The 15455-nt window shown below is 40.6% G+C and overlaps 1 protein-coding gene across 1 annotated transcript in view; it reads left to right on the top strand.

The window, feature by feature from the left end:
• The window catches only part of fbxo15 (F-box protein 15), a 36279-nt gene that overhangs the window by 12871 nt on the left and 7953 nt on the right, over window positions 1–15455 (top strand). Inside the window, exons 5-12 of the mRNA XM_029625943.2 lie at window positions 235–401; window positions 8588–8788; window positions 8978–9107; window positions 9391–9473; window positions 10594–10739; window positions 11175–11299; window positions 11423–11581; window positions 11708–11839. Coding sequence (XP_029481803.2) covers window positions 235–401; window positions 8588–8788; window positions 8978–9107; window positions 9391–9473; window positions 10594–10739; window positions 11175–11299; window positions 11423–11581; window positions 11708–11818 — 1122 coding nt within the window. The 3' untranslated portion in view covers window positions 11819–11839. The remainder of the gene's footprint in view (window positions 1–234; window positions 402–8587; window positions 8789–8977; window positions 9108–9390; window positions 9474–10593; window positions 10740–11174; window positions 11300–11422; window positions 11582–11707; window positions 11840–15455) is intronic.

The raw sequence follows: 15455 nt of genomic DNA, 5'->3' as shown, positions 1-15455 counted from the left end.
ATGTGACCAATAAAATTGGATTTGATTCACCTGATCAGTCTATGTCATGGAAAGAGCAGGTGTTCCTAATGTTTTGTACACACAGTATACATAATACAGCAGTTTTTTCCCCCTCAATGTATTGAGTATGTGAATGGTTCATGATTTAGTATGTAAGTGAATACTGTATGCTTGTATGTACTAATATAGCATTATGAACCAAATGTATTATCATGTGTCTGCTCCTCCATTCAGGTTGTGGAGAAGCTGAGTGTGATGAAAGTTCAGGAGAGACCAGGGGGCTACTGGAGAAGGCTGTACTTTAGGACCGTAGCTGGCTACAACCACACCAAGTGGTTGAAGGAGCTGAGAACCATCAATCCCTTCACAGGTCTTCCCAGCCACACAGAGAGAGTCCTCAGGTTAGTAACTGTACTGGCTCTGTAGCTGAGGCTACACTGTAGGTACAGAAACAAACAGACTCCAATACCAGTATTGTCAGAACATACTATTTGAAACTCACAAGCCAGAATGCCTTACATAGCCTAAACAATATGTAATGTTTGGGCTATGCAATACCTTTGTTAAAGGTCCAATGCAGCCATTTTTATCTCAATATCAAATCATTTCTGGCTAACAATTGAAGTACTGTGAAACTTGTTTTAATCGCAGTCTCAAATAGCCACCTGTCCCTTTTAATAGCTGGCCAACAGCACGCTGTAGCAAATACACACCTGGGTCTAAATTAATTGTTTACGACGTTACCATTGAATTACCATGAATTGTTTACAAGGTTTAATGTTTTTATTTGTTACATTAAATAATTCAGTAATGACTCAAAAAAATGACGGCAGTCATCCATTTTTATCGCGACTATGAAGCTGCTAACCATTGGCTGCTTGAAAAAGAAAAGGAGAGCCGCACACTAACCTAATATCCAACATCTTCGTCAGGGTTTAATGACAAACACTGTGGGTCACTAGTTTATATAGTGTCAAAGGACACATGTCTGTAATCATGGCCAGGTGTGGCCTGATATCATTTGGTTAATTCTCAGATATAAGAATAACATACAAAAAACATGAATGGATAGCATACGATCATAGATACAATTTGGCAACATAGGCCTACAAACTATTAGTTTGTAGAACAAAAGAGGGAGAACAAGTTAAGAATTTGTTCTTAACTGACTTGCCTAGTTAAATAAAGGTAAAATATATATTTTTTGTCATGAATGGTTTCAGATCAAAGTCTACGTTGAGACCGAGTTCCTGAGTTGTAATGGGAAGACCACACACCATATCGTCGCAAGGGTCTTAAAATTAAAGATCCAGACAGCCTCTCGTTTAGCAAATAATTGTCGAGGTCACCCCCGCTCCTAGAGAGGGTGACATGTTCAATGCCAATATAACGTAGGGACGAAATCGAGTGGTCGCTTCCAAAAAGTGGGCCGCAACTGGGTAAATCGAGTTTTGCACCTAATGGTGCTCCGAGATTCGTACTTTTAATTTGCGCTCGCCCACATCATTTTTATAAGATAAATAACTGCCTTAGTGGAGCACATGATAACACCTTTGATTGGGATCTGTTTCCCTGTTTTGGGGGTGTTTTGAAGGATCTACATTTGTAAGTTCCATTACACTTGTAGTTTCCAGCCATTGGCTGCTAACAGCTGAGAACACCTAGCACAAAAAGAGTCTACTTTGGGAGTACAGACCATAGATTGTGGTACAAATCCCCAGACATCAGCTGATTGACCTCTAGTGGCGAAAGTAAAAAATATATGTTTTTGTCACATACACATGTTTAGCAGATGTTATTGCGGGTGTAGCGAAAGAGGAAAATAATTATCCTGTCAAGGAAAAGGAATATTAAGACAAAATAAATGTGACACAAGCTAGGTTTCCATCCAATTGGTGACAGATTTTCATGCGAATATCCTAAAATCCACATAAAGAAAATATGTGCATTTTCCCACCAGTGGTGTGTTTCAGGTTGTGGATAAAAAATCAGCGTGTGATGTCCTAGTGCACACACAATGTACTTTTTCATTTTCATGGACTGAATACAATTCTAAAGTTCAATGTGCTTCCATCGCATCTCTACCGATAGGTTTGTCGCAAATGTGACTACTCTAGTCAACAGCTCGCAGATACAGTCTACATGTTGAGATTATTATTATTCTGGATAAGAGGGAGAATATTTGTATTTGTCAAACGGTAGTCAAGCATCGATCATCATGTCACCAGAATAAGACCCTCAATATTTATTGGAAATGAGCATCAAGCCCATCACCTTGCACTTTCACCACCCTGTGAAGTTTATCACTTATTTAATCTGTAGCCTAATATACTGCATGGTTTCCTGAGTTGTAATGGGAAGACCACACACCATATCGTCGCTTAACTCCAAGTTGACTTCAATATGTTGGCTGTTATATCAATATTTGCGCATAAAGGTTTTTCCACCTTCATTTGGTGACATTATTAATTGTAGAGACACAAATCGATCCCACCATGTCAAATTAACAAATGATCTGTCTGCATTTCAATCACATCTTTCTGGATTAGTTTTTCAACGATATGTAACTGTGGTTGTAAATGTGGTTACAGTGTGTAAATGATAACACATTAGTGCAGGAAATGAAGAAATTTATTAAAATGCTGGAAGTGAATGCTGGAATTAAACAATTAAAGATGCACTATGCAGAAATCCGCTATTTCCTGGTTGCAAAAAAATCTAATAGTTTGCCTAATTTCTGTTTGTGACAAAACAAGGAAGTATAGTGTAGAATCATTGTACCATCTAAACCCACTGAAATATATTTTCCATAACCAAAAATGGTGTATTTTCAGCTGTTTCAGCTGTTTGAAGCTGGTGTACAAAATCGAAAGTAAAACTAAACATAGAAGCATAAAAATACATAGAACAGATCTACCACTTCTTAGACTTGCTTTCAATGAGAATGCTAGAAATGTGTTATAGATGTATGTGAATTTGGTCAGGTCACCCAAAAAGTTACATATTGCAGCTTTAACTATGCAAATGAGCAAAAGCTGTTTGATTTAAGAAAATAGAAGCCTGTCTCTAATAATCGCCTCTTGTGTAGAGTGATTGTAACAAATAAACGCCAAGGCTATGAAGGGAAGTTTAACGGTACCTTACTGCTTTAAAATAAAATGCTTAGGCTTAGCAAGGAGTCATTTCTCAAGTAAAATTTTTGCTAGGACTGTCTGGGAGTGTTTTGAGTGAGGAGGGGAAAATTGAAAACTAGCTGTTATTGGCAGAGGGGTTTGGAATTGTCTTATTGGTATTAACTAATTTACTGCATCACCAGGCATACCAAAACTCCATCCCTCCAAAACAGGTTGCAATTTCAGGCAGTTTTTTTAAACCGCTCTTACAAAAAAAGGGGCATTATCATAATTTTCACAACTTCACAGGATTATTCAACCTCAGTGTGGAAATATATATATAAAACACAAAGAAAAATAACATTTTTGACTGCACTGAGCCTTTAAGAACTTATTACACATCAACCAGTTATTTGGCTACTATTTTCTATGCCTGCACCGATATGACATTTTTGGCCAATACCAATATCCAATATTTTCCTTGCCAATAACAACAACATTTTAGCGGCCTTTTAAGCATTCTAGTTCAGTTAAATAGTTAAAACACACACATGGACGCAGCGGTCACTGCATCTCAGTGCAAGAGGCGTCACTACAGTCCCTGGTTCGAATTCAGACTGTATCACATCCGGCCGTGAATAGGGCGGTGCACAATTGGTCCAGAGTCGTCCGGGTTTGGCCTGTGTAGGCCGTCATTGTAAATAAGAATTTGTTCTTAACTGACTTGCCGAGTTAAATAAAGGTTACACACACCACACTGACCAAAAAGTTATTTTGTTGGTATTTACGTATGCCCACATTACCAGTAAAACATAATCAAAACCTATTTCTTTCACTTACTTGCTGTGCTGTTTCGTTGTTCATTTGTTCAGTCGTTTCTCATACTATGGAACGCCGTTTGGGTCTGCTATTTAAATAAGCTTGTTGACCAATCAGGACCTGAATATGACTGCACGTCACATAATATTTTAACGCTTTCATAAATGTTTTACGTAGTTATTACACGTTGATTACACTATCACTCATATTTCATATGTCACAACGATTCATCAAAACGTATGCTATGATATGCTGGTAAAGTTATGATATGCTGGTAAAGTTATCTCATGCACCTACAGTGCTGGTCATAAAAAAAGCTAGCTAGCTCATGGATGCAAAGAATGTTCTTCCCCCAAAACATAGCAAAACGTCAATCTGTTTCAGTAGCTATAGTTAGCTATCTAATTATATAGCTAGGTGTCTTCATCTAAAATAACCCACATTTATAAGACAGTTTTTATTTGATTAATGGTGGTCAGACCCATCTATGTGAATCTAGCCACAATAAGGATTAGCCACAATAGTGGACTTTGCGGTTAGCCTTCAAAATAAAAGTGGTATTGACAGTGACGCAAATGAATACAAATGGTTGAATTATGCCATAATTGAATAGATCATGCTAACGAGGTGTTTAATGTTATATAAAATCAACAAAAAAAATGTTTTTAATTTGACAAAAATCAGTTGAAATCACACTGGATGTATTATACTTTAGAATTGCATTGGGGGCATACTTATTTCACTGTACAGCCTTACCTATGGATTGTGGATCAATGACATGGGTTAACAGTCTACTCTCTGACACACAGAGAACATTAGCATCGTAGCTCTTATTGCGGGACTCTGAAACAACTGTGAATTTAGCCACATTTATTGTCAACCTATATGTATTGAACACTATTCCCGAGGAAAAGCAATACTGCGTGGATGTTATCTCTGAGTCTGTTAACTCTGAGGAAGACGTTGGAAAAAAATATTGTGGGTATTGAGTAAACTGTTACCCCATTTCATTGCTTCACATTCCAACCTTGTTTAACATTATCTAGTCTAAATATAGCATGATTCCACCAAATGTAACCTTCTGCATCACTTTCACAGAGGTACTTTTATTTTGAAGGCAAACCGCAAATTCCAGTATTGTGCCTAATCCTTATTATGGCTAGCTTCACAATACATAACCCGGTCTTGTCGAGCATCACTAGCCAGATGAAGCTAGCTGGCCGCTTATAACATTAGCTTTGGGCAACAGGGTTTAAGTAGCTGGCTAGCTCTTTATTTACATGAACTGAAGTTCAATTTCAATAGGTGAACAACAACCTAGCTAATGGCTACCTGGCTACCTAGCTAATACTTACAACGATTCCTAAATCATGGCTAAGAATAATGAAAATGACTGCAGTTTCTACTGGTCATTGTTTTCAAGCTGGTTGTCTTGGTGCTAGCTAGGTACCAAGCTAAAGCTAGCTACCCCAGATGTTGTAGTCGAACAAATAGCTTGGCTTGCACGTGGAAATTCATGACGCACAACATTCTATAATAGAACTGTGTTATTTGACGTGTCAAATTAAAAGCTTATTTAACGCTTCAAATAGTGTTATTTGACGTGTGTCTTTTTTGACACCCCTAAGACCCAAACGGCGTTCCATTGTATGTCGTGAAGCTAATAGCAGTGACGCTATTACTGTGTAACTCCGGAAGGGCAACATGTGTATCGGGGCTCGACCAGTCGGCGAAAGCCAATATTTCCCACGACAGTACGGCTGATTGTCAAGGGAAATGAGTTGTCTCGCTGAAATTTTTTAACTCTTTCAAATAACTGCTCGACTTGATGACTGCTCGATCCACACAGCAGACATTGTGGGCTAGGTTAGGAATGCTGTGTTGCACGTGTAGCGCAACATTTTACATGCCGTTATTACGTAATGTACCTATGTTTATATAGGTATGCACGTCAGCTTTGACATCGGTTTTGCGCATCGGCTTTAAAATAGACATCGGGCCGATACTGATGTTGACATTTTTAGCTAATATCGGCCGATTCCGATATGTTCACAGATTTTTATATCGTGCATCCCAAGTATTTACATAGTGTTGGTGTATTTCTCAGTTCACTCACTTCTCTTCATAACTTCACCTGAATCCGATCACTTCTCACTTGTTTCTCACTTGTTTCGGTCTGATCATTTAGATTGCTGCCGCCTCGTGTTAGCCTGCTGCTATGATAAATCAAATGGCGAAGGACGTTTGCTAGCCTACCAAGCTATCAATGTGCATAATATCTAACAAGCGGGTAGGGTAAAAATGTGAACTGCACAGGCTGACTAAGTGACAGCAAGCTTGTCTGCCCACTGCAAGTTTAGGACACAGACATCCCTCCGCGTGCTGCTCCTAATCTGCAGTTGTTTGGTCTATAAACATGCAGGGGGATAGGTATTTTGACAACATCTATTTAGGTATTTTGACAACATCTATTTAGGCATATCCAATCTGACTATCAACTGTCAATTTACAGATCCAGTTACGAATACGACTATGGCCATGTCAGCACACCCCTAATGGAGATGATACGAGCCTCCAAAATATAAAACGCCTTGGTCGTTCCACCCCGAAAAGCACAAGAAAGAGGATTTCGATTCCCACCATCTCAGATTGTTCTGAAATTGTTCCTGCAACATTATTTAGTTGAAATATAATTTGAAATTACGATAAATGATTGCATCCAGTTTGGCCATAATCAATTAAATAACATCAGATTTGGACCAAACATTTTTTCTATCAATGAGTAAGACATGAAGAATCCAAAGACATGGTCAAAAGCCACCCAAGGACCCACGCCCCGCCCCACACCAATCCCACCCCAACAATGACTATATAGTATCAGTTCTCTATGTCTGACGTGTAGTATGGAGTTGCGGTTCTGAGTATTGTTTCTTCATCCTATGTAAAGTATTCTCAGTTTATTTATTCCTTATTCAGAGACATTTGTCATTGAAGTTATCACATCCTTCATCCTGATATTACCAGATTTTGACCACTCGATGGTGCTGTTTCAATTTGGGTGCAATCAATGAGCTTAATTTCTCAGATCAAATTATATTTCAACAAAATGTTGTAGGAATGCTTATCTTATCTGTTTCTAACTACAGAAACGTGTTTATAACAATCTGAGATCAATCCGCTTCCATTTGTTTTTCTCCTCTCTGTTAATGACCTCCTATTAAAGCACAGGGAGGGAGTTTCTGTCTGAAATGAGATCCGTGCTATGGGGAATACTGATAAGAACACACATGGGTGAAAGCTCATTTAGCATTTCCTCTGCTGTTTTAAGCTCTGTTTTTTTTTTTTTTACCTCTGATTAGAAGCAACGCTGGCACTCAACTTCTGAGTTCCATGGCAGTGGCTGCGGCATATGGAGAAATAATTGTGTTTCTGTTTAAATAAATTACTTGACCCCCACCCCTCCCTACACCCCCACCTGCCCAGACTACTACCTCTGGAGACCTGTGGGTTCTTGCAATGCAGGAGGTTGCGATTTACCCAGGTAATGATAATTTCATATGACAACAGTCAGATGAACAAAACACAGAGTCAATGGAATTCTCCCAGGGCTTCCTGGCTGTTGGGGTTCTTCGTTTTATTCTGTTATTTAATTTATGTTGGATGATGGGGCTGCTGCCAGCAGACACAGTATACATCATCATGTGGGGGCATCCCTGGGCTGTGTTTGTAGAAAGAACTGGGTCAGAAATGTATCCTAATACATGCGATTTAATTTCAGCTATCTGCAAGTCATTTCAGTTTTAGCGGGTCATTGTCAATGCTGTGATTTCAATAGCCAAAAACACATTGGTTGGTTTCTTCCTTCAAATGCTTTATTGAACAATGAGGGTAGAATGGGAATTTATTTGGCTTACATTGTATGGGCTCAGTCATAAACAGTTTACAGAAAGATAGATATGTTTTCCATTAAGTAATACTGACATAGTCAGAACAACATATACAGAAACAGTCATCATAATTTGACACATTTTAGAAATCATATCATTGTTGTTGTACTCGAGTCCAAGATTCGGACTTGACTCGGATTCGTGACGCGTGATTCGACCCAGACTCAACCAGTAGTGACTTTGTTGTCAGAAAGTCTCTCTCCCTTGCATTATTCAACATTATAGCTACAACAGCAAATGTCAGATGGCTACTGTATTAGCTGTTCAAAACAGTCATATATCCAACTTTCTACGTTACAAAATGTATCTTTGACTACTAACAAAGTTCTGATGATTCGAGCATAAAGGACTCGGACTTGGACTGGAATGCTAGGGACTCGGACTCGAGATCTAGTGACTTGACACTGAATCATGCTTTGTATATTATATTATGTACATACTGTACTTCTCATAACTTTTTATTTATTTTTTCCTTCTACTTTTTATTACTTGTTATGTTTGGACTTCTCTATTTGGTATTTGATTCTTGATTGATATTGTACTGCATCATTGAGGAGGAGGGTTAGCAAGTAAGCATTTCACTGCACCATGTGCACGTGACCAATAAACTTTGTTTTGGCTACAGACCGTATTGAAAACTACTAAAATGTATGAAAACCATGTCAGTATCACTTCATTAAATTGTTCTCCTCTTGTTCTCTGTTTCAGAGAGCAGCGTGTGGCCTGGGAGATCACAGTGTGTGACAGGTCGGTCTGTGAGGGGACTTTTGAACAGAGCCACACCTACTACAGTGACACGTCAGTGACATTGTGCTGGACCAATGGTTCATGGCCCTCCTTCCACCAACTCTCTACCATACAGCTTCACGGTGTCAAGAGAGTTCCCCTCAAATGCCCGAGCGCCATCAAGTGAGTTTGCTTTCTTTCCCTCCTCACCATTTCTTTCTTGTTCCCTCCATCTCCTACCACCCGTGCTTCTAGCCATCCAATATCAGATCATATTTGGGAGGTTTTGGTCCTTTGAGTGAAAAGAGCTCTCGTCTTTCAACTGCCCTCTCCCCTTCTCCCTCTGTCCCCTCTGTCACCTCCACCCTTCAGGCCAGGCTGGAGGTCTCTGATGGCTCAGTTGGATATTGACACCATCTCTAAGAGCAGCCAGGTGATTGGTGGAGATAGACTGGTCAAGTTGGTGCTGCTGTCGCCAGGCATCGTTATCGGCATCTGGAGGGTAGGCCAACATTCACAGTATGTGCTGATGATGAGTTGATCTGTTGCTGATAATGATGGAAGAGGAGAATGATAACGAGGGTGATAATGATGGTATTGGTCTATTCCCCAATGATGATGAGGATAATTCTGAGGGGAAGGAAGATATTGAGTAATGATGGTGTTTCTCTATTCCCTGATGATAATAATTATGATGATCAGGAAGAGGATGATGATTAGGAGGGGAATAATATGATCTTAATGATTGAATAATGATGACGTCTATTCCCCGTTTCTCACCACAGGGCCAGTCGTCCATAGCCTTTGTGATGGCCACCTTCCACTACCACAGGCTGTTGGAAAGGAGTCTCCTGGGCTCGTCTGTTTGGTATGCAGCCCCTGTCTTCCCCCGCCCCCACCCGGGTCCAGGCCAGCCGCAACTCTCTGTATTCACCATTTTCCATAGCTTTATTACCCACAGATGGCCCGCTGGCTGCTTCAAAGTGTCTTTGAAGACCGATGTCCCCTAACATGACTACGGGTCAGATTCTTTGTTCCACTATTTAACCCAGAGTTATACATTATTCATATATTATTTTTGCTGCTTATTTGTTAAAAGTACATTAGTCTGTTAGTTTCTATATAATGCTTGTGTTGTTGCAGTTCCCATTGCCAAGTGTACTCTAGGCACTCTACTCTCAAACTCTTGAGAGTCAAGAAAATAGTTAATTTCAATATTTAACATCTATAAACCAATTTGAGTTCAGCTATTGACAATGATAAACTAATGGCACACAAATCAGTCACTTCTTCTGGCCCTCAAATGTACACTTAGGGCCAATGTCAATAACATGCATGACAGTCTCTCCTGGCACAGAGTGGAGGAGAGATTGACTGCATCACTGCTTTGTAAGTAGTATTGATGTGAGGAATGTACCGAGATGTCTGTTCAGTCAGCTCAAAAAAAACCCATACATACTCCACAAGACACGCAATCAGGGGTCGCTTCACAGTCCCCAAGTCAGAACAGAGGCAGGGAGACGCATGGTACTGTATAGAGAAAAGTAACTCGAGGCAATAAATAAAATCAATTGGAAATAAAACATATAAAACAACAACACAAGGAACAATGCGGACTGTGAAGAGACACACGCACTCCCATGATTTTTTAAAATGTTATTTTGTTTTATATTTCTGTTGCTGTTCTTTTTTTATTAGTGGTCTGTATTTTGTCATGTTTTGTGTGGACCCCAGGAAGAACAGCTGCTGCTTCAACAGCTAATGGGGATCCGAATAAAATAAGAAATGTCTAAGATGATGTGTGCCTACTGCACACTGCCTCTACGTTGGTTCTTTGGGTTGATGTGACAGAGCTGTAGACTTGCAGATGGTGTGCTAACTCCCTCTCCTGGTGACAGGTGGGAATGGTCTTATAGGCCTCTGTTTTACATTCATTCTCTCTCGGTCTGTGTCTCTGTCTCTCATCTCTCTATCACTTTTTCTCCCAGCCCCTACACCATTCCAGAGAACAAGCCTCTTTTTGATGATGTGGACCCAAACTACGGTCTCCATGGTTACACGCTACACATTACCCTCCACAACACTGTGACGGAGATCATGTCTGGCCACTTCCCTCAGCTCTTCTGCCGGAAAGGTTAATAAACCATTGTCTACAGGGCTCAGGGTTATCATAGTCTCGCGTGGCCGTCCTTCCAAATCTCGTCTTATTGACACGTCTATTGGAAGTCTGGAGAGCTTAAGTGTTGTATTTTACATTTGAATGGAAGCGCTGGCGTTCATTTTCCATCTAGACACCGTACTCTACCCCTTTGTAGCTTCTTACTGAGGAGAACTTCCCCAGGCATTCAAACAGAAGGTGAGAAGCCTGGGCTCCTGAGGAGAATGATCGAGTTGGGTTTTTAGCTTAGTGACACTGTTTAATATCAAGTCTACTGAAACTTCCTACAGTACTGTGTGCCCTCGATCAAGTTACTGTGTCAAGTCTTCATTCCTCTGCCTTGTAGTTGCTCTACACAGCTACTTGACCATAGGCTGTTGATGTCTTGATGTGGTCCTTGTGGTTTTCCAGGTCAGATCAATGAAGGTTTCATCCAGCTGAATGCCATCATCAGGAGTAACCAGTCTCGGCAGACCCCTCTCTCTGCCAGGGTCAGCCTGCCCTGGAGGTCTGATGCTCTGGAGGGGACTGTGAAGGTACAGGAAAGGAACACTGACTCACTTGTTTAGTTTACAGCAACCACCTGTCATAAGGCCTACCTAACGTTGACATAGCAATGAAATAACAGATGTTTTTCTCTCTTTCCTCTCTGTGTGTAGAACTGCTGCATGATGAGCCTGACTCTGCTGGATGAGTCCCAGATACCCTTCTGGTGTGTCAGCACGCCTGTCTCCATGGTGCTGGCCAATGAGGAGCCTTTCTCCTATGACTACCAGGGCCAGCACTTCCTGATCAAGTACAAGGATGCAGAGGGAAAGGTGTGTTTTTAGCTTTATTCAATGATCAGTTATTGGCAGATGCCGCCGTGACTTTTGTTTCTCTACCAAAGTGAATAATAATTATACTAATTTATGTATTATATTATTTCATATGATTGTGTGTAGGTACAGATGGACGTGGTGCTGCTGGAGGAACAGAGACAGTTCTTCCTTATTAATCTGGTTGTCTACATCAGCACAGTCAAAGTCAACCAGCACTTTGGGAGAGCCTACTAAGGCGACTGTTTAGGGGGTACTGTAAGTATGTACTATATGATCTCTGCCTATTTTTTTTTTTAAGGTACATTTCCCTATGCCTAGAGCTGTTGTGGTGACTATATTACCGCCACACCGGCGGACACGAGTCATGAAGCCAGTCAAATTCTACGTGACCGCTTAGTCATGGTAATTAGGCTTCTCCAAGCTCTGGTGCTGCTGCTGGTCATTAGTAGCCTACCAAACTTGCTAACTGCCTGGTACTCAACACTTATTGTCTCTAATCACTCTGACATCAATGCAAAATGTATTCGAAAATCTAATCAAACACTTCATGAGAGCCCATCAGCTCATGTTACGCTACATTTCTATAGGCTATGCAATTGTGGGAGAAAACAGCTAATTAAAAGAGGAGGATCCCATCAGCTTTCTATAAGCTAGGCCTACTATATTTATTTCTCAACTTTCTTAATATTAAGAACATTGCTTAAATTGAAAATAAACCACGGGGGGAAAGTGTCCTCCTTTCGCTATTTAAGTGCATAGATGACATGTATTTTTTCCCACTGCCCGTTTCCATACAGGTGCATGATAATGATCCATTCTAAAGTAAATGTCACACACATATTATTTAGTATATGTAAAGACCAGATTAAATCAAGAATAGTCTGATGAGTGACAATATTAGCCTATCACTTGTGAATTCTAAATTATTACTTGTGAATGATGCCCCCTATGTTTCGAATCATAGTCGCACACCTCATGTATGTCACGAATCTCGCCGAAGATGGTGCCTCTTCCTGTTCGGGCGGCGCTTGGCGGTCGTCGTCGCCAGCCTACTAGCTGCCACCGATCCCCTTTTCTGTTTCATTTAGTTTTGTCTGATTAGTTGCACCTGTTTCTTGTTTAGGTTTTGGTTTTTTAAACCCGGTAGGCTCGCCGGTTTTGTGCAGGCTTGTTTTCTGTTATTTGATGTGTGTGATTTCTGGGGAAGTATTTTGTTCTCGAACCGTTTCGTCCTGTTGTTTTGGACTGGGTCTTATTGCGCCCGTGTGTGTGGCGTTGACCGACACTTGTTTTGGACTGGGTCTTATTGCGCCTGTGTGTGTGGCGTTGACCGACACTGTGGTTTTGGGAATAAACATTCCACATATCAACTACCCTGCTCTCTGCGCCTGACTCCTCCACCCACTACTTCTAGAAGTACATGACAGAGTAGCCTAGCCTATAGGCCTGTATGTTTTAATAAGGTTTGTATCACAACTAAAGTTAAAAACATTACATTCATAACTGCATTTGTGGTCACTTTTGATAATGGTGTTTTCCGCTAGTGTAACGTTTGTGCTTATAGCCTACTACCATGTGCGCATTGCTGCACATATAATGTGAAGAGAGAGCCTAATAGTTTATCAACATTTTAAGCTGAAAGTGCTGATCTGTTGCGTCAGCCACGTTGCATAAAAATATTTTTGGGATGTTAGATCCCAAATGAATACAACCACTATCACATCCCACAACTGTCCCAGACTATGTTTGGAATATTTATTTCTTGCACAGAATAGAATAGGTTGATTTTTGTACTATGGAGGTGATGAATTTGGATTTCTAAACTTCAAATATTATTAATCATTAGTTATGCTAGAGACATGAGGGGTGCCATAGTCTAGGGTCTACACCAGAGGTTAGGAGGAAGGTATATTAAGGTGCAATTAAGCTTGGAATGTACTGAGTGTAGGGAAAACGATCACATGTGGCCGGCATTGATAAGGGGAGAGAGCCATGAATTAGCGATGAAGGGTGTCCAGGTCACGTTAAGGGGAAGGAACAGTTTATTGCCCGTATCACTTAGTTTCCTGCCTAACAATAAAGATACAATGTTTAGCGAGAAGGAGGAGACTCCACCCAAAGTGGGGTGTGTATACCACCACTGGTGGAACCATGTATTTGTCGGTACAGCTGTTCGATCCTCTGGGATGAATAAACTTGTTTTGAGCTTTCATAGTGTCCGTTGAGTTCTTACTATGATCATTAGAACCTAGCAGGAGGGTAGATTCACATAGGCTAGTGCTTTTGCTGTCCGTTAGGCCTACTTATCCTGTTGGCTGACGAAAAGTAAATGTGGACAGGTCATACAATATCTTCAATATGCACCTCGGAATTGGATAAGGACACGCGCAGTTCTGTCCCTGATGTGTCTGCCTTAAGTTGTAGCCTGTGAGAAAGACCCAATCACGTGACGGAGAGCTGTATGAGTGAGAGTCTCATCGGATTGCACAGCACACTCAGGGAGAAGGGCACAACGCAACACTCCAGGATGTAAAAGGCATGGATTTTTTTAGTGTGCATTACGGCCACAAAGGGAATGCCACTGTGAACTTCGAGGCATTTTCAAGTGCTTGTCAAATTGTGAAGAAGTGACTATTGAAGTGTGTACAGCCTGCACAAAAAACAGCTGAGCTCATGCCTTTCAAGTAACTTTTTTCAAATCATCATTAGTCTCATACGGAAGAATTACAATGTATTTATAAATCAAAACATGTAGCCCAACGTTTGTAGAACAACTAAAGTTACATTAATAACTCTAAATTAAGCAGATAGGAGGACCTGTTTCTTTGTTAAGCGCTCAACACAGAATAGACGCATGTGACACTCCCTCAAATCCTTTGGAGAAAATGTCCTTTCTATTTTATTCAGCTTTGTTTAATTTTTTAAAATTTATTTTTATTTCACCTTTATTTAACCAGGTAGGCAAGTTGAGAACAAGTTCTCATTTACAATTGCGACCTGGCCAAGATAAAGCAAAGCAGTTCGACACATACAACGACACAGAGTTACACATGGAGTAAAACAAACATACAGTCAATAATACAGTAAAAAAAACAAGTCTATATACAATGTGAGCAAATTAGGTGAGAAGGGAGGTAAAGGCAAAAAAGGCCATGGTGGCAAAGTAAATACAATATAGCAAGTAAAACACTGGAATGGTAGTTTTGCAATGGAAGAATGTGCAAAGTAGAAATAAAAATAATGGGGTGCAAAGGAGCAAAATAAATAAATACATTAAATACAGTTGGGAAAGAGGTAGTTGTTTGGGCTAAATTATAGGTGGGCTATGTACAGGTGCAGTAATCTGTAAGATGCTCTGACAGTTGGTGCTTAAAGCTAGTGAGGGAGATAAGTGTTTCCAATTTAAGAGATTTTTGTAGTTCGTTCCAGTCATTGGCAGCAGAGAACTGGAAGGAAAGGCGGCCAAAGAAAGAATTGGTTTTGGGGGTGACTAGAGAGATATACCTGCTGGAGCGTATGCTACAGGTGGGAGACGCTATGGTGACCAGCGAGCTGAGATAAGGGGGGACTTTACCTAGCAGGGTCTTGTAGATGACATGGAGCCAGTGGGTTTGGCGACGAGTATGAAGCGAGGGCCAGCCAACGAGAGCGTACAGGTCGCAATGGTGGGTGGTATATGGGGCTTTGGTGACAAAACAGATTGCACTGTGATAGACTGCATCCAATTTGTTGAGTAGGGTATTGGAGGCTATTTTGTAAATGACATCGCCAAAGTCGAGGATTGGTAGGATGGTCAATTTTACAAGGGTATGTTTGGCAGCATGAGTGAAGGATGCTTTGTTGCGAAATAGGAAGCCAATTCTAGATTTAA

Source organism: Oncorhynchus nerka, linkage group LG22 (assembly GCF_034236695.1).
Source record: "Oncorhynchus nerka isolate Pitt River linkage group LG22, Oner_Uvic_2.0, whole genome shotgun sequence".
NCBI classification, from domain to species: domain Eukaryota; kingdom Metazoa; phylum Chordata; class Actinopteri; order Salmoniformes; family Salmonidae; genus Oncorhynchus; species Oncorhynchus nerka.
Note: the sequence above shows the minus strand (reverse complement) of the source record. Positions and strands in the feature narration are given on the sequence as shown.